At 36.8% G+C, this 16,123-nt stretch overlaps 1 protein-coding gene across 3 annotated transcripts in view; it reads left to right on the top strand.

Annotated features, from left to right (window-relative positions):
* LOC110033618 (U3 small nucleolar RNA-associated protein 25) overlaps positions 1-16,123 on the top strand; it is a 110,801-nt gene that overhangs the window by 9,779 nt on the left and 84,899 nt on the right. For 2 of the 3 annotated variants that reach the window (XR_002294967.1, XM_020737654.1), the window contains exons 2-3: positions 854-998; positions 12,473-12,596. Coding sequence is in view for 2 of the 3 variants with exons in the window: in XM_020737654.1 (XP_020593313.1) it covers positions 854-998; positions 12,473-12,596 (269 nt within the window). In the remaining variant the exon portion in view is untranslated. Of the gene's footprint in view, positions 1-853; positions 1,004-12,472; positions 12,597-16,123 lie in introns of those variants that run through there. The other variant, XM_020737655.1, reaches the window with a different exon arrangement.

Raw genomic sequence — 16,123 nt, 5'->3', positions numbered from 1 at the left:
TCTATCTATATGTATCGAAAAGTTGACCGACAATACTCCCAGGACTCTATTGTTTTTTTTTTCTCAATACATAAATTCATACTTAAGTGTACTATCTGTAATTCTTTACATGTTTGTGCTGAAAGTGCACGAGGTCATGTTGATGGTTATGTATGCATGTACACACAAAATTTTAATTATGTGAATGTGCAATTGCCCATGGTTTTTTTAACATTAGAGTTTTTTGCTTTTACCCTTATGGCTGTTTTTTCTCTTATCATCTCATGCTATATCTGTTTTACCTTTTTGAAAGTTTCTTGCATCTCATGCATGATTTATCTGCTGTCAGTATTACACTTGGGCTTCATCTTGCGGAAGTACTTACATGTAAAATAAATTTACATTATGTTAGTTGCAGTATTTTAGTCTTCAAATAGTAAGGTCGATAAGCCTTTTCCATGTGAATTTTGTTTTAGTCATTTTAAGAACTGGTAATAATGTACTGGACACTAGGATCTCTCTTTTGAAGCATTTTATGGTTTTGAAGGACATCCTTTAGTCTCTCTCTTGTCGTGGATGCCTTGTTGTCATATGATACTTCTGTTTTTTATTGACTATTAATTTTGTGGAATGTTGCCTAGAATTAGTATCTTGTATCGACTGCTAAAAGCTTGAAATTTTAGTGTCAAACTTTTTTGCTATAATGTATCCTTTTTCGAAATGAAAATAATTTCAGTTATGCTTTTTATTGCAACTTACTGATTGTCATATATGATGTATATTTGTCTTATATGGATGCGACAATTGTTCATATTTTTTTTGTTTTTGTTGCTTTATATTTAATATAGGATGAATTGTATTTTCATGAATGCAGCTATTTCCATCATCACTTTGGACATATTCTAACAAATGAAGAGGTTGATAAGTTAATGAAAGAGAAATCGAAGTTTAAATGGGAAATGCCTATAAAGGAGATGACTATGTCAAAGTTGGTGGGAAGTGGACAAGATTTATTCACGGTGTGGTAATCCCTTAATCATGAGTCTTTTTTAATGTTCTTTTTTGTTATCAGGAGAATTTTTTTGTAACTTTTAGATTTTTACCAAAAATTATATTATTGATTTTAGTTGATGAAAATGAATTGCGAAGAAATTGGCTTAACCACTTAGACAACACTCAATTGGGGAGTAGAAAATGAAGATTCCCTGGCTCTGAAAATATGCTTCTGGTTTTTGTGAGAGAGTGATGTTTCTGGTTCAAATTTTTAGAAGGCAATTTGAATTTCAAATAAGACAGTGCTAAAAAAATTGACAGTTCTTTTATGAGGACTTGAAATGATTTCATGTTTCCTATAGGCACAAATTTTTATGGTAAATCACTTCCTTTTGATAATGAGAGAATTTTTTATTATGCTTAGTCGATATGCATTAAGTGTTTAGCTTACAATAGCTTCAATTTAGTTTTAGTATAAGTGAATTTAATGTTGTTAGTTCAGAGTTGATGTTAGATCCTTGCCTACCTAGTCAGAGGGGATTGTTCACCCAACATGATCAACGGTTCCTTGTCACTATGGGTTGCATTGTTCGAAACAACTTTATAAACCTCGGGTGGATGTTTGCCTAAGGGAAAATTTAAGTTGATCTTTGCTAATAAGTGACTTTATAATTCACCAATCAGAGGATTTTGGAAATTGGGTAACTCGTGAGCTTTGATTATGACTATAATTTAATGGTGCTATTTTGATGCTAATCATTCAATTGAAGGTCCCTGGTCATAATCATTTTTATGCGGTGTCATTTAGTGGTAAAACCACTTGTTTAGTTGATGTGTGCTGTGCCTTTATTGGTGTGTATAAAAATGACTTTTTGTGAGCTTATGTTAATTTTAAATCTTTCAACCTCTATAAATTGTTGGGAAGGATGAATGGATTGGGTGCTCTTAGCTTCAAGTGGTAGATTTCACTTGTATAGCTTTATATTTAGTATTATTTTAGACTTTTATAGTCTTATGAAGATTTAAGTCCAAATGAATTATTTTAGAGTTTTGTTGTATTTTGAGAATAAGATATTTTTGGACTAAGATTTTTTCTTTTAATACGACCATAATCAGGGTTATATTGAACTTTATTAACTTTGTCTGCTTGTTGCAGAGGATAGGGCTCGTGATTTGTGTATAGTTTGAATTTGTTTGGATGTTCATAGCATCATAAACTTTGTCAACTCTACACCTATATGTGAATGATCATGTTTAAGGGGCTAGAATTTGTGGTTGTCTTGTAAGCGCAGCATAGAGAGTTTATATTTTAAAATGAATCTATTTATAAAAGAGGTTTAAGGTTCTATGCAAATGATAACAAAGATTTTAGCAAAATTTTCAACTAAATGTGATTTTTGATTTGTAATGAGTTTGTTGTATTAGATCAACAACAACAACAAGGCCTTAATCCCACTACGTGGGGTCGGCTACATGAATCCTTTTTCCATATTGCGTCCTATTTAGTGTCATATTTTCATTTAGTTATAGTAAATTAAGATCATTTTTTATACAATAAGCCGAAGTCTTCCTAGGTCTAGCTCTGCCTTTCTTAACACAAGTCGAATCTAAAACATCTACTCTTCTAATCGGATCATCAGATGATTGATGTTTAATGTGACCAAACCATCTAAGACGACTTTCTCTAATTTTGTCCGTCACAGGAGCTACACCAACCCTATCACAGATATATTCATTTCACATTTTGTCTCTAAGTGTAAAGCCACTCATCCACCTAATCATTCTCATCTTGGCAACACTTAACTTATTATTAGGCTTCTCTTTTAAAGGCCAACATTTAGCGCCATAAAGCATTGCATGTTTCACCACCGTCTTATAAAATTTTCCTTTTAATCTAAGCGGTGCTTTTCTATCACACAAAAGGCCCGAAGCATTCATCCACTTCAACCAACCAACTTGAATTCTACTACTAAAATCCCCATCTATATAACCATCGCTTTGAACAACAGACCCAAGATATCTAAATCGTTCACACCTTTTAATAATTTGATCACCCAAAGTCACACTTTTGTCACTAGAGCTACTACTACTAAAATTACATTCCATGTATTCAGGTTAGTTCTACTTAAATGAAGGCCTTTAGACTCCAATGTAGACCTCCATAATTTAAGTTTTTCCTGGGCTTTTTCTTTCGTTTTATCTACGAGAAGGATATCATCAACAAAAAGCATACACCAAGGTACATCCTGCTGTAAATGTCCAGTAAGACCATCCATAACTAAAGCAAAAAGATATGGGCTTAAAGCCGATCCCTGATGTAATCCAATAGAAATAGGAAAATATTTGTCAATCCTCCTTCAGTTTGAACACAAGTAACAACTCTAGTATACATATCTTTAATGACTTGAATATAAGTCATATCAACACCTTTCTTCTCAAGAACTCTCCAAAGGATATCTCTTGGAACCTTATCGTAAGCTTTTTCTAAATCAATAAAAATCAAATGTAGATTCTCTTTATTATCTCTGAGCTTCTCTATCAAACCTCTCAATAAATGTATAGCTTCCATAGTAAAGAGAAGAAAATTTAAAATCATTCTTTTAGGCATATCTTGCTGATTTCTGTCTTTGTGATGTGGAGTAGTTGGCTTGCTAGGTGTAATTTATGACCGTTATCTAAATGCTGGTTGGTTGCTTAAGAACATGAATATTTGTTGATGAATTTAAATTTGAAAAAGAGATCTGCAAAATTTAAAAATGCTTCATATTTTTTAACACTGGTTGCATGGTTGTCGAAGCGGAGCAAATTTGAGTTTAACTTATTTATAGTTAAAGCGATGCTCTTTGATTTTAAGTTTGAGCATTTAACGAGCTTGTAGATGCACATGTATACAAGTTTGATTGTTTTATTATGCGTGACATTCTAATCTTAGGCTTCGACATTAATGTCTTTTTTAGAGGCCACGCTCAACATTTCATTTGAGTACAGTGTTTGCTTTTTTCCACTTGCATATTTGTGTTGTAGATTTAATTACGATTGTTACTAATTGGAATCTATTGTGTTTCAAGTTGTCGTTTTCATTTATATGTGATTTGTTTTTATTTTAGCCTGCAAAAAATATTTCTGCTCCAATAAATAGATGGAAGTTTGTAGTTCATTTCCACCATTCTCAGTTTGTTGTTCATAGTTTATAGGATGTGTTTTTGAGAGTTCTGATTGTGTTGAAAAAGTTTTCTATGCTCATAATGATATTTCAAGCTCGTTATAACCCCTTTAAGCTCTACTCTATGTTTAGTTACATCTTTTCATCACATGTATCACATTTATGATTTAATTTTTGCTCACCGCATACATATGAATTTGTATTTTAATCTGTTATGTTTCTTTTTGTTATCATTTTAAATTTCTTTGCAATTTCTTCTAGTAGAAATTTTGATAGATGCCTGATGTCTTCCACATTTTGGAGGCATCTATGCGGAATGTGAGACCCAGCCACCATGCTTAAAATAGGTGAATGATTGGTGTCTACTACATTGCAACTGGAGGTCTTGAAATCCACCACGTTTAAAAAATCATGCATAGGCCTTCATCACCTGCATGATAAAAGCACAAAAAGATTTTCCTACCACATTGTTATTTACTACTTATGTTTGAATTTTTTATGATGCGTTGGAACAATGCCTATGATTACTTATGCTTGTTGACACAAATCTATTTGCATTATACTTTAAGCATAAAGATGTGTTGAGGATAAGATTACAACAAAATTACATCAACTTTAAGCACAGGCTTTCTTCTCTCTCTTTTTTTGGATATCCATCTCACACACATAAATACAGAGCATTGGACTTATTTAACTTAAACATGCAGGCCTCATGACTTCATCTTCTCTTCTCACACCACCTTTGATACTTTTATTAGTGAGCTTTCTTCGTGACCTTAGCTTTTTATTCTGTAGGGATTTTCTTGATTTTGCATAGGAGCAAAGAGCCTTCACATGCTGTTGGTTTCTATGTCCTCCCCTTAAAGCTTTTTTCTGTTCTCCACCGGGTTCTTGCTTTGACTTCCTTGCTTCTTTGTTGTTGTGGGTTGCGTGAATTTTGGTTTGGAGCTAGATATGGCGAAGGGATGAGTAGAGAAGAATGGCTGTTTTGATCGATGTTGGTCCTGTGGAAGTTGTGGTTATATTTTTGGTCGTTGTCAAAGTTAAAATGAGACTATGTTGTGATGTCATGAGGTTGATGTAGTGCTATTGTTGGTGGTTGGAAAGATGGCCGTTGTAGGTGAGGTTGAGAAGGCATTTGATATTAGGATTAAAAAATGATTTAACTTAAAATTTGCCAAATAACCAAAATTACAATTTTAAATCCAACAAAGTCTCAAATACCATTTTCTTTAATTTTTCCTTGAATTTGTTTTAGTGGATGTTGACATTGGGTGTATTGAACACAAGTCTACAAGCCTCATGAGTTTGTCTTCATATTTGCACGCCATTGGTCCTTCAATTTATTTTTTAGTCAGTTCTTGTGGTGACCTCTCTTTTTTTTTGCGAGGGCATTGAGAATTTATGTAGAAGCGGAAGGGCTTCCACACATTGCTATTCTTGTTGATTTCTTCTTCTAAGTGCTCCCATCTTCTTTAGGGTGTTCTTATCTTATGGGTTCCACCTTGACCTCATGATACAGGGGTTTTTCTCCAAAAGTTGAACCGGTTTGGGCCAAACCTGGTTCAACTGAGAGAAGGGCCCCCTCATTAGTTTTTTCATTTAGCGGGAAATTCCCCCTCCCCCCTCCTTCCTTTCTGTTTTGGTTTCCCGCCTATCCATCTCTTATTAATATGTTTTTACTGTCTAGGTTTTCAGTTTTATGTTATTTCTGATTTCAGACTTGTGAGGATAACCGCCGATGTCCTGTTTTTCCCTCGAGGGCTGTATCCGACTGTTAGAGTGGTGCTGTGGCTGTATCCCTCTCCCCAGTGGTGATTATCAGCTCTCCATCCCCTTCTAACACTCCAATTACCAGTTTCCTTCTGCTAGCCGTTGGAAGGTTGCAGCTTGCTTCCAAGCCATCATTACTTAAAAAGTTCAGCCGCCCCTTCAAGTACGTTGCTCATGCTGTTTTCCTCCCTCTAGTCCCCTCTTCCACTAGCCTATTGTGCTGCTAACACACTCAGCCCACCAACCTGCTCCTTGCCTTCCGTGATTGCCAATAGCCTCCACCATAGTGCCTCAAACTTCCCAAATTTGACATCAACTCCTACTACCATAACAGCTGACCCCTAAACTACACGCTCTTGCTTTCCAGTGCTGCCAGACCCCTCTTCTAACCCTCCTTGCCTTCACAACCACCTCCACTCTGACTCCAACCCGTTGCCAACCACAGCCACGACCTCTCGTCCTCATCCTAGAGTGTCTTTTGTGTTTTTTGGTAGTTTATTTCCATTTTTGACGAATCCTGTTGTAATCTTTGAAATTCAACAATAATATTTCCTTTTCTATTTTAGTTTGGGCTTCTCGTTCGGTATCAATTGGTATTAGAGCTAGCTCAACCATAGTCCTATCTTAGGGCCAACCTTACCCCCCAACTAGAAAATTTTCTTTCACACCTTGAATCACTCATTCCAAAACCAATCTTAAATTCTCTTTAATGATTTTCAAAATCAGCAATCCCAAATCAAATTTTACACACCTTCAATTAGTCTCATGCACCATCTTTCACCTCTCAATCCTAAACCTTAGCCATGCCACTAGATACATGCTTAAGCCTACCCGGGAGGAGATACAATGAGAGATCCGCTGACTTTCGCAACGGATTACAAACATTGAAGATAAAACCCGATGAGGCTACCCTCGAGCGTGATTCAAAAGGTCGAAGGGGGGAATGAGAAGATGTGAAGATGAAGCGGGAAATACAACACCAGTTCCTACCAACTTATTACTGCCAAATGTTGCAGAATTTAGCTTTCGAAGTGGAGAGACCATAACACCAAGTGACCTTCTGGCTACTATCCTACAAAACCAATCCGCAACTCTGTCACGGCTAGAAAATGTGACAAGTGTCACGGATTTGGACATGTTGAGGTAGAATGCACAACCAGAGGAGTGTTCTACTTCACCGAGTAGGGCATCATTGAAAAATTAGGTAAATACACCGTAGACATTGAAAATGGCAAGAATATAAATGGGGAGTACCTGCTTCTAATTGAATAGATGAACAGTGATAAAAAAGAAGATGAAGACTTCCGAGAGGATTGCCCACTTGTAGTTAGCGTAAAAGAGTAGCCACCAAATCCAATTGACCCCAAGATAGAGATTTCAACATATGTAGAAGCTACTGCTCTAGACGATAGTGACTTTGAGGTAATGTGTAACCCAACAGAGAGTGAGATTATGGTGCCTCAAGCTAGCATCCTGCAAATGCTGAGAGAAAACATTAATAGGAATGACCTTGGATGTCTTCAAGGGTTATGAGTTTGATGAGTCGACATCAGATACATGTCCACCACAGATAAGCGAGATGCATATTTTTTAAATGTATATACCCCTCCTGAGTTGCCTTGACGAAGGGAGTCCAACATGTCATAAATGAGGTCATTGAGTGTCACATCAAGAACAATGCAGGAAGATATTCAGAGGTTACTTTCAGGTCAACATGAGATTTCTCGTCAGATGTCCAGACAGAAGAGATGAACCCCAACTTTGTAGTGGGCCCGAGGAGCTTGATGGGGATGACAATTCTGCAATAGGATCCGGGTCCTATCTGTGTGGAGGAGGTCTCTCTTGAAAGGGTACCAGTGAGAGTGGCGCAGCTTGCCACAGATTTCATCCCAGAGTTGAGTTCTCCTCACATACTTATTACTCAACCACTGCACGCTAGGCATGAGAAGTGGAATGAGAACATTTCAAATGTAAGGGTTCTAGAGTTATATTGCGGGAACCCATCTCTATATGCAGCTCTCACTCAGGATGTACCAAAAGAGGATGACTATTTATTATGCCAGAAAGTGTTGTGGAATGACTACACCGACATGATCGACCTACCAGAGGACTTACCGCCATACCATGAGGATCCAAAAGCTTTGACGAATGAGGTCGAAACTCGAACCTTGAGAGAACGATATGGGGGTTTTCTTCCAAAAGCTGAATTGGTTTGGCCCAAACCGGTTCAACTGAGAGGGAGGGGGGGGGGGGGGCGGGGGTGACCGGTCTGGACTGACCCCATCTTCCCTTCTCATTTGGCAGGAAATTTCCTCCATTTTCTGTTTTGGTTTCCCTCCTATGTATGTGTTTGTGCTGTTTAGGTTTTCAGTTTTATGTTATTTTTTATTTTAGATTTGTAAAGACAGCCGCAAACATCCTATTTTCCCCTCGAGGGCTGTATTTGATTGTTAGGGCGTTGCTCTAGTTGTATCCATCTCCCCGGTTGTGATTATCTACTCCCGACCCTGTTCCAGGACTCCTCGAACTACCAGTTTCCTTCTGCTTGCCGCTGGAAAGTTGCAGCTTGCTTCCTAACCATCATTTCTATAACAGGCCAACAACCTTCTCGTAACCCTCCCGTCGCCAGCACCTGCATCTTCCTGCTGTCCCTACAGTTCAACCGTCCCTTCACCTACGCTGCTCATGTTGTTTTCCTCTCGCTAATCCCCTCTCCCACTGGCCTATTGTGCCGCTAACACCCTCAACCCATCAACCGGCTCCTTCCCTCCCGTGATTGCCAACAAGCTCCACCATAGTGCCTTCCAACCTTCTGAGATCTGACGTCAACTCCTCCAACCATAATAGCCAACCCCTCAATACTTGCTTCCGCTTTCCAAGGCTGCCAGAACACTCTTCTAACCCTCTCTTGCCCTCACAACCGCCTCAAATCTGACTCCTACCTACTGCTAGCCGCAACCACGATCTCTTGTCCTCACCTTAGAGTGTCTTTCGCGTTTATTGGCCGTTTATTTCCTGTTTTGGCGAGTCTTGTTGTAAGCTTTGAAATTCATCAATAATATTTCATTTTCTATTGTGTTTTGGGTTTCCTCCTTCGGTATTATTTGGTATCAGAGCTAGCCCAACCTTAGTCCCATCCTAGGGTTCCCTAGCGTCCGCCTTACCCCCCAATCGAAAAATTTTCTTTCCTATCCCGAACCACCAATTCCAAAACCAAACCCTAAATCTCTTTGATAAATTTCAAAATCAGCAATCCAAAATCAAATTTTATACACCTTCAATTTGTCTCTTGCACCATCTTTCATCCCCCAACTCTAAACCTTAGCCATGCCAATAACGAGATACATGCCCGAGTCTACCTGGGAGGAGATACGACAAGAGATCCGCCGACTTCGGCTGTGAATTAGAAACATTGAAGATGAAATCCAATGAGAGGCTACCCTCGACCGTGATCCGAAAGGTCGAAGTGGGGAATGAGAAGATATAAAGATTAAGCGGGAAACACAACGTCAGTTCTTACCAACTTACTACCGCTTAAATTTACAGACTCTAGTTTTCGACGTGGAGAGGCTGCAACATCAACCGTCCCCTGACTACTATCTAGTGAAACCAATCCGCAAGTTTGTCACGGCTCAAAAATGTGGCAAGTGTCACAGATTCTGACATGTTGAGGCAAAATGCACAACTAGAACAGTGATCTACTTCACCGAGCAGGACGTCATTAAAAAGTTGGGTAAAGTCACCACAGACACTGAAGACGGTAAGGACATAAACGGGGAGTACCAACTTTCGGTTGAAGAGATGAATATTAATATGAAAGAAGATGAAGAATTATGAGAGGATTCTCCACTTGCAGTTAGCGAAGAAGAGACGCCACCGAATCCAATTGACCCCGGGATAGGGATTCTAACAGAGGTAACAATCGATGTTCTAGAAGATAGTGACTCTGAGTTAATGGCAACCCAATAGAGCATGAGATTATGATGCCTCGAGCTAGTATCCTGCAGACGGTGGGAGGAACATCAACAGGAATGGCCTAGGATGTCTACAAGGGTTGTGTTTGATGAGCCGACATCTGATACAAGTCCACCTCAAATAAGCGAGATGTACATTTTTTCAGATGTATAGACCCCTTCTTGAGTTGCCTCGACGGAGGGAGGTCTAACATGTCAGAAATGAGGTTATTGTGTATCATGTCGAGAACATTACATGAAGATATCCAGAGGTTACTTTCATGTCAGCATGCGACACCTTGTCAGATGTCCAGACGAATGAGATAAACGCCACATTTGTAATGGTCTCGAGGAGCTTGATGCAGACAAATTCTGCAATGGGATCCAGGCTTTATCTGTGGGGAGAAGGTCTCTCTTGAGAGGGTGCCGGTGAGAGTGGCGCAGCTTACCACAAATTTCATCTTAGAATTGAGTTATCCTCACATACTTATTATTCAACCACGGCACGCTAGAGACGAGAAGTGGAAGGAGAATATTCAAATGTAAGGGCTTGAGAGTTGCATTGCGGGAAACCACATTTATATGCAACTCTCGCTCAGGATGTGCCAAAAGAGGATGACTACCTGTTCTACCAGAATGTGTTTTGGAATGACTACATTGACATGATCGATCTACTAAAGGACTTACCGCCGTATCATGAGGATCCAAAAACTTCGACTAATGAGGTCAAAGTTCTCCCAACCTTGGGAGAATGACCCGGGAGTTTTCCTCCAAAAGCTGAACCTATTTGGCCCAAATCGGTTCAATTGAGAGAGGGGGGCTGAACTGGCGCCGTCCTTTTCATTTGGCAAGAAGTTTCCTCCTCTTTCTGTTTTCGTTTCCCGCCTATCTATCTCCTATTTATATGTGTGTTTGCTATCTAAGTTTTTAATTTTATGTTTTTTTTATTTCAAATTTGTAATGAAAACTGCCGACGTCTTGTTTTTTTCTCAGGGGCTGTACCCGACGGTTAGCGTGGTGCTCCGCTGTATTCCTCTTCCCGGTGGTGATTATTTACCCTTCATCCCCTTCCAACCCAACTACCAGCTTCCCTTTGTTAGCCGCGGGAAGGTTGCAGCTTGCTTCCCAGCCATCATTCCTTTAATAGGCCAACAACCTTCTCGTAATCGTCCCCCTCACTGGCACTTGCACCTTCTTCCTGACCCTACAGTCCAGCTGCTCCTTTAACTACATCGCTCATGCTGTTTTCCTCCCACTAATCCCTTCTTCCATTGGCCTATTGTGTCACTAACACCCTCAGCCCACCACCCTGCTCCTTCTCACCCATGACCCTCACAACCACATCCACTCCGACTTCTATCTGCTGCCAGCCGCAGCTACCACCTCTCATCCTCACCTTAGGGTATCTTTTGCGTTTATTGGTCATTTATTCCTGTTTTGACGAGTTGTAATCTTTGAAATTTCACATTAATATTTCCGTTTCTATTGTGCTTTGGGCTTCCTCCTCTGGTATCACCTCCTTGCTTTTTTTCTTTTTGTCATCGATTGCTGGAATTTTTAGTTGAAGAGGGAAATGGAGAAGGGATGATGAGAAAAGGATTGGGCCAACAGAGATCGGAGCGAAATGTTATAGTGTGGGCAAAACTTAGGGAGAGATAGATGAGAGATAGATGAAACTAAATAAGTATGTGGCGAGATGGGCTTTGAATTTCTTTTTTTGATTCTTTTATTTTTCTTTTGACATAATGACAAAAGAGACGGGACTTCCGGTTAGAAAGGGCGATGCTGCATGATATAGGGTTGGGATCTAGCTGGATTCAAATAGGATTGGATTGGCTATGATGCTTGCAAAGAGATTTCCATAGGTATATTTTTTTAGGTAGTCTTGATATTCAAATGCTTTGGCTCAAATCTCTTCACAAGGCAGGTTATGATTAGACTAATTTTGATTTGGCAATTTATTTTGAGCCCGACTTGTGTGATGCCGTATCTGTTTGCCATTGTTTTTATTATCTTAATTTCATTTAGTTTGTTTCTATCATTGCTTGAGTGGTGGAGCAAAAACTAAATGAAGAAATTGAAGTAGACCTATAACAATGATAATTTATCTTTTCTTCTATTTGAGTTTGTTTGGTTGTAGGTAATGTTTAACAAATATGATTGGGCGTTGGCTAGAATTTGTTTTGTTTGTCACTGTGCAGTTAAGTATAGCTAGAAATTAAACGACGTTTTGGACTCTGTTATTAAATTATTGCTGATTTCCATTGGTTTTCATTCAAATTCTTTTGCCCTTCATTCATGCAACCACTTGTGCTTGTTTTCTGGAAAATGTTTATCCAAAGTACAACATACAAGTATATTTACTTGGCCAATTCGACTAGGAAGGCAGTGAAATGGATAGCTTTGTTACCATCTATTTTCTATAGTCATACACATTTCATCCTTGTTAAATCATACCAAATTATCCAAAAAAAACCAATGAAATGGGAGTCCTTTTTGTAGCTAACCAGATGCCCCTATTAGTTGTTTTTATTATTTGGCTGCAAAGCTTATTTCTTAAAATTTTTTTGTTGGTAAATGATTCACATTTCTGGCTACCTCTGCATAATAGGAGCTTAATGGGAACCCTATCTGTGGGATAAAGCAGAAGCTGCATAGCCATTGGAAGAACTTGGAAGGTATTTTCAATTCTGATGATTCATGCTCATCCAAGAGGAGGTTCTTCTTTTCACTCTGTGAGTACTCTTTAATTTTTTGCTAATGTCTGTGTTGTTATACAAACGTGTCATTTTGAGCTATGAATACATTAAATTGCTGTTTTGTTAGTTGGTTGAATGGGATCTGGAAAGTCCTTATGAACTTCAAAATGCTTCAGTTTGGTCATCCAATTTTTGTTGGGATGAATTATGCAGGCTTGGATGATTCAACATGAGATAATGTAATACCTGTTATGCATAAAATCTTTCATATGCGGTATTTGTGTTATATCATTCATATCTTTTATCTTTGACACTCCTTATTATATCTGCATTCTTTGCGATACAATTAGCTCCCAATTGTTTTCTTCTTCCTAGTCGAAATGTTTAAGAACCATTTTCTAACCTTTAATTAAATTGGACCATTTAAGAGTTTCACATGATAATGTTTACTGTCTGATGCCTTATTCGTTTATATTCAAAATTTCACAATCTAGTTAAGATGGTGCTGTCATAATCCATCCACTTGGTTTGGAAAATTTCGGCAGTATTGTAATGTGAGTTTATAAATCTATAGTTAATCCAGTGAGTATAACATTTCTAGATTAACATTTCTTATTAGTTTTAGAATTAGGGCATCAAAGTCCAATGACATGCACAATTTTTCTATCAGGATAGAAATAAAATTTTGCTATCATAGTAATTATTTTATGAAGATTCTTGGTATTATTTGCATCAGTTCATTAACTATATGACCTAATCACATTTAAAAGCATTAGAAACAAAATTTATGAACTCTTTATTCAAAATTGCCCAATTAGTAACTTGAAATCACAAAACTTGACAAGTGTGAATTTGTAAGAGCAAACTTAGACGCCAAGCATAATTGACAAGGAGTGGAGAATATCATGATTAACGAGTACTTTTTATATCACAATTATTACTATTGCATGAACTAGAACAACTTCATAATGTAGCAAGAACCACTAGAGGTAACAGCTATGAAACATTGGTAATCATTTAGTAGAGTCCATGATAAATAAAATTTGAACATGACAGTCAATGCAATTGAATGTTATAATAATAATAAATAACCGCAATGAATTTATGTATGAAGGAATATTTATGGGATGCTTCATCAACACTATTTATACTTCATTCTAGTCTCACATTATCCTAAATCTATAGGAAGGTTATCAATCTGATGGAACTCTTTGAACTTTTTGGAAACAGTCATTATTTTGAGTATCAAGCCTGTCTGGCCAAGCTTGCCAAACAATATATTTACAGTATTATGCTACAACAAGATACTACCAATATCTTCGTTTATTGTTCACCGCTTAAAAAGTGACAACAAATAGATTCAATTCCGCTGATACCGGAATTGGTATGGAAACAAGGTGAGGAGAAACATCACACAATCACTAGTAATTTTATAAAGTCAAAATTTAAAAATACAATAAACTTAAAGCAAATAACAATGGAAAAAACCAGGGAATAGGGTGTATGTGGTGCCGGTTAGGATTTGGACCTCCGAGGTGGTGACAACAAGGGGGCAAGCAGGTATAGCCATGGGAAGACTATTTTGGGTGGAGACATGAAGGAGGAAGGGACAATACCACAACAACTATCCCTTGGTTGCGACAATAGGCTCTTAGTTTATTTTGTGTTACACGACACATATTTCAAATACTTAATTATTTGAATAATCAAATACAACATCAAAAGTACTATACTATCTTAAAAGATAAACATATTACTTTACAATGAATTCAATTATTCAAATAAATAATTTTTAACATTTGATGAGTCTGCGTTTAAATCAACAAATCTTTCCCCTACATAACAAGAATGTTAGATAGGGTTGGATTAATCTGGATTACTAAATTCTTCTAAGGGCAAACCTCAATAGTTAATTATATTTTAAGAAACAAAAAAAATTTTGAGAAATTTTTTATTAAGGATGGGGTTATATTTTCAAGAATTTTGAAGTTCAGGTTTTCATGATTGTTTATTTGAAATTTCAAAAGAGAAAAATCAAAGTGGAATAGTTCTTTCAGAACCCAAACAAGGAAATGTAGGAATTGTCGAGTTATTGAGAAGTTCAGTAACATTTCAACTATCTTGTTATTTGGCTTTATTGATTTGAAGTTGAAAAGTTTTTTTTTATATTCAAGTTGACATATTATTAGAATGTTAGGACTTATATCTCATTATATCCGATCGTCAGACAGTTTAGGAAGTGAGGACTTATGTTGTAGCTAGATAAACAATTACAAAAATTCTTAGACTAAAGGTGATGTCTATGAATAGAACCTCAAAACTTAGTCTAACGAGAAAAATGCGACAAACAAAGACTTATAACACGATCCCACAGAGGACAGAGCAAGCCAACATGATCGAACTTACAACCCTGCCTGGATAGAGCCATCTAAACCCATATAAGGTAGTAAAATCATGCATGATCTATCTCATGAAATGTAAGATAGGATAGATTATTATTTATTAAGAGAAGTAAGTCTTACAACTTTTTTATAAAATCAAAATGTCTATTGTATGACATGTATGTAATGTCCTAAGACTAATGTAAAAATATTCTTTTATAATTTCTAACTTTTAAATTTTTTATGCTCACCACACTCATATTATTATTTTTTGGTTAACTTTCAGTGTCGAGTAAGAAAACAGACTGTGTATGAGTATGCAGTCTTTGATGAATGTTTAGAAGATTAATTTATAGGTGAAGTGGCATGTAAAGATAGACTCGCTCTATAAGATGGTGATATTCAAATAATAAATTGTCCCTTTTTGTGCAATGAGAGTCTGAAGACAAAGAATATAATCAATATGTATACATATGCCTAAAAGTAAACTTTTCGTGGTTATTCCTAAATTGAAGTGCTTTTTAGTCATTTTTATTTTATTTTATTTTGTTATTTAAATACAATGATGTTTTTAAGGTGTGAATGCAATATATTATATAATATCGTTATTTTGGTTATGAATTTATGATTTTTTTTAAAAGTTAAATTTGAATTTTTTAAATTGGAGTAGAAAAATTAGTCCTTGAAAGAGTCTATTGAAAGAATCTGTCCTATAAAGCGGACATCTCCAATAAACCTAGAAAAATAGACAAAAAGTTAAGTGATCACAAGAAAAAATAACAACATAATCACAGAGCAAAATAACAATAAAGAAAATATAGTAACCAATCTTAGGCCTATGACAGACTCGTCAATCAACAATGACATATAGATATCCTTGGCTGTACTTTAAAATTTTGCTGTTTATCCTCATTGTTTATCCTTTGTTGTTCATCCTTTGGATAATCCATATGTTTATAATTGATCAACTAACTAAGACAGACACCCTAACTCTAAACTGGCTCAATAGAAAAATAAACCTATGTTTACTACAACAACTTAACTAAAATGAGCTCCAAAACAAAGTTAGCACATTCTAAACCTAGTATAACCTCTGCAACACAAAGTTAACAAATCATAACATGTAAAATAAATTCACAATGTATAAAGAAAAGACTATTTACTCGACCTAACATTCAATCT

Source organism: Phalaenopsis equestris, unplaced genomic scaffold (assembly GCF_001263595.1).
Source record: "Phalaenopsis equestris unplaced genomic scaffold, ASM126359v1 Scaffold001238, whole genome shotgun sequence".
In the NCBI taxonomy this organism is placed as follows: Eukaryota; Viridiplantae; Streptophyta; class Magnoliopsida; order Asparagales; family Orchidaceae; genus Phalaenopsis; species Phalaenopsis equestris.
This window is presented reverse-complemented; position numbering and strand designations above follow the sequence as displayed.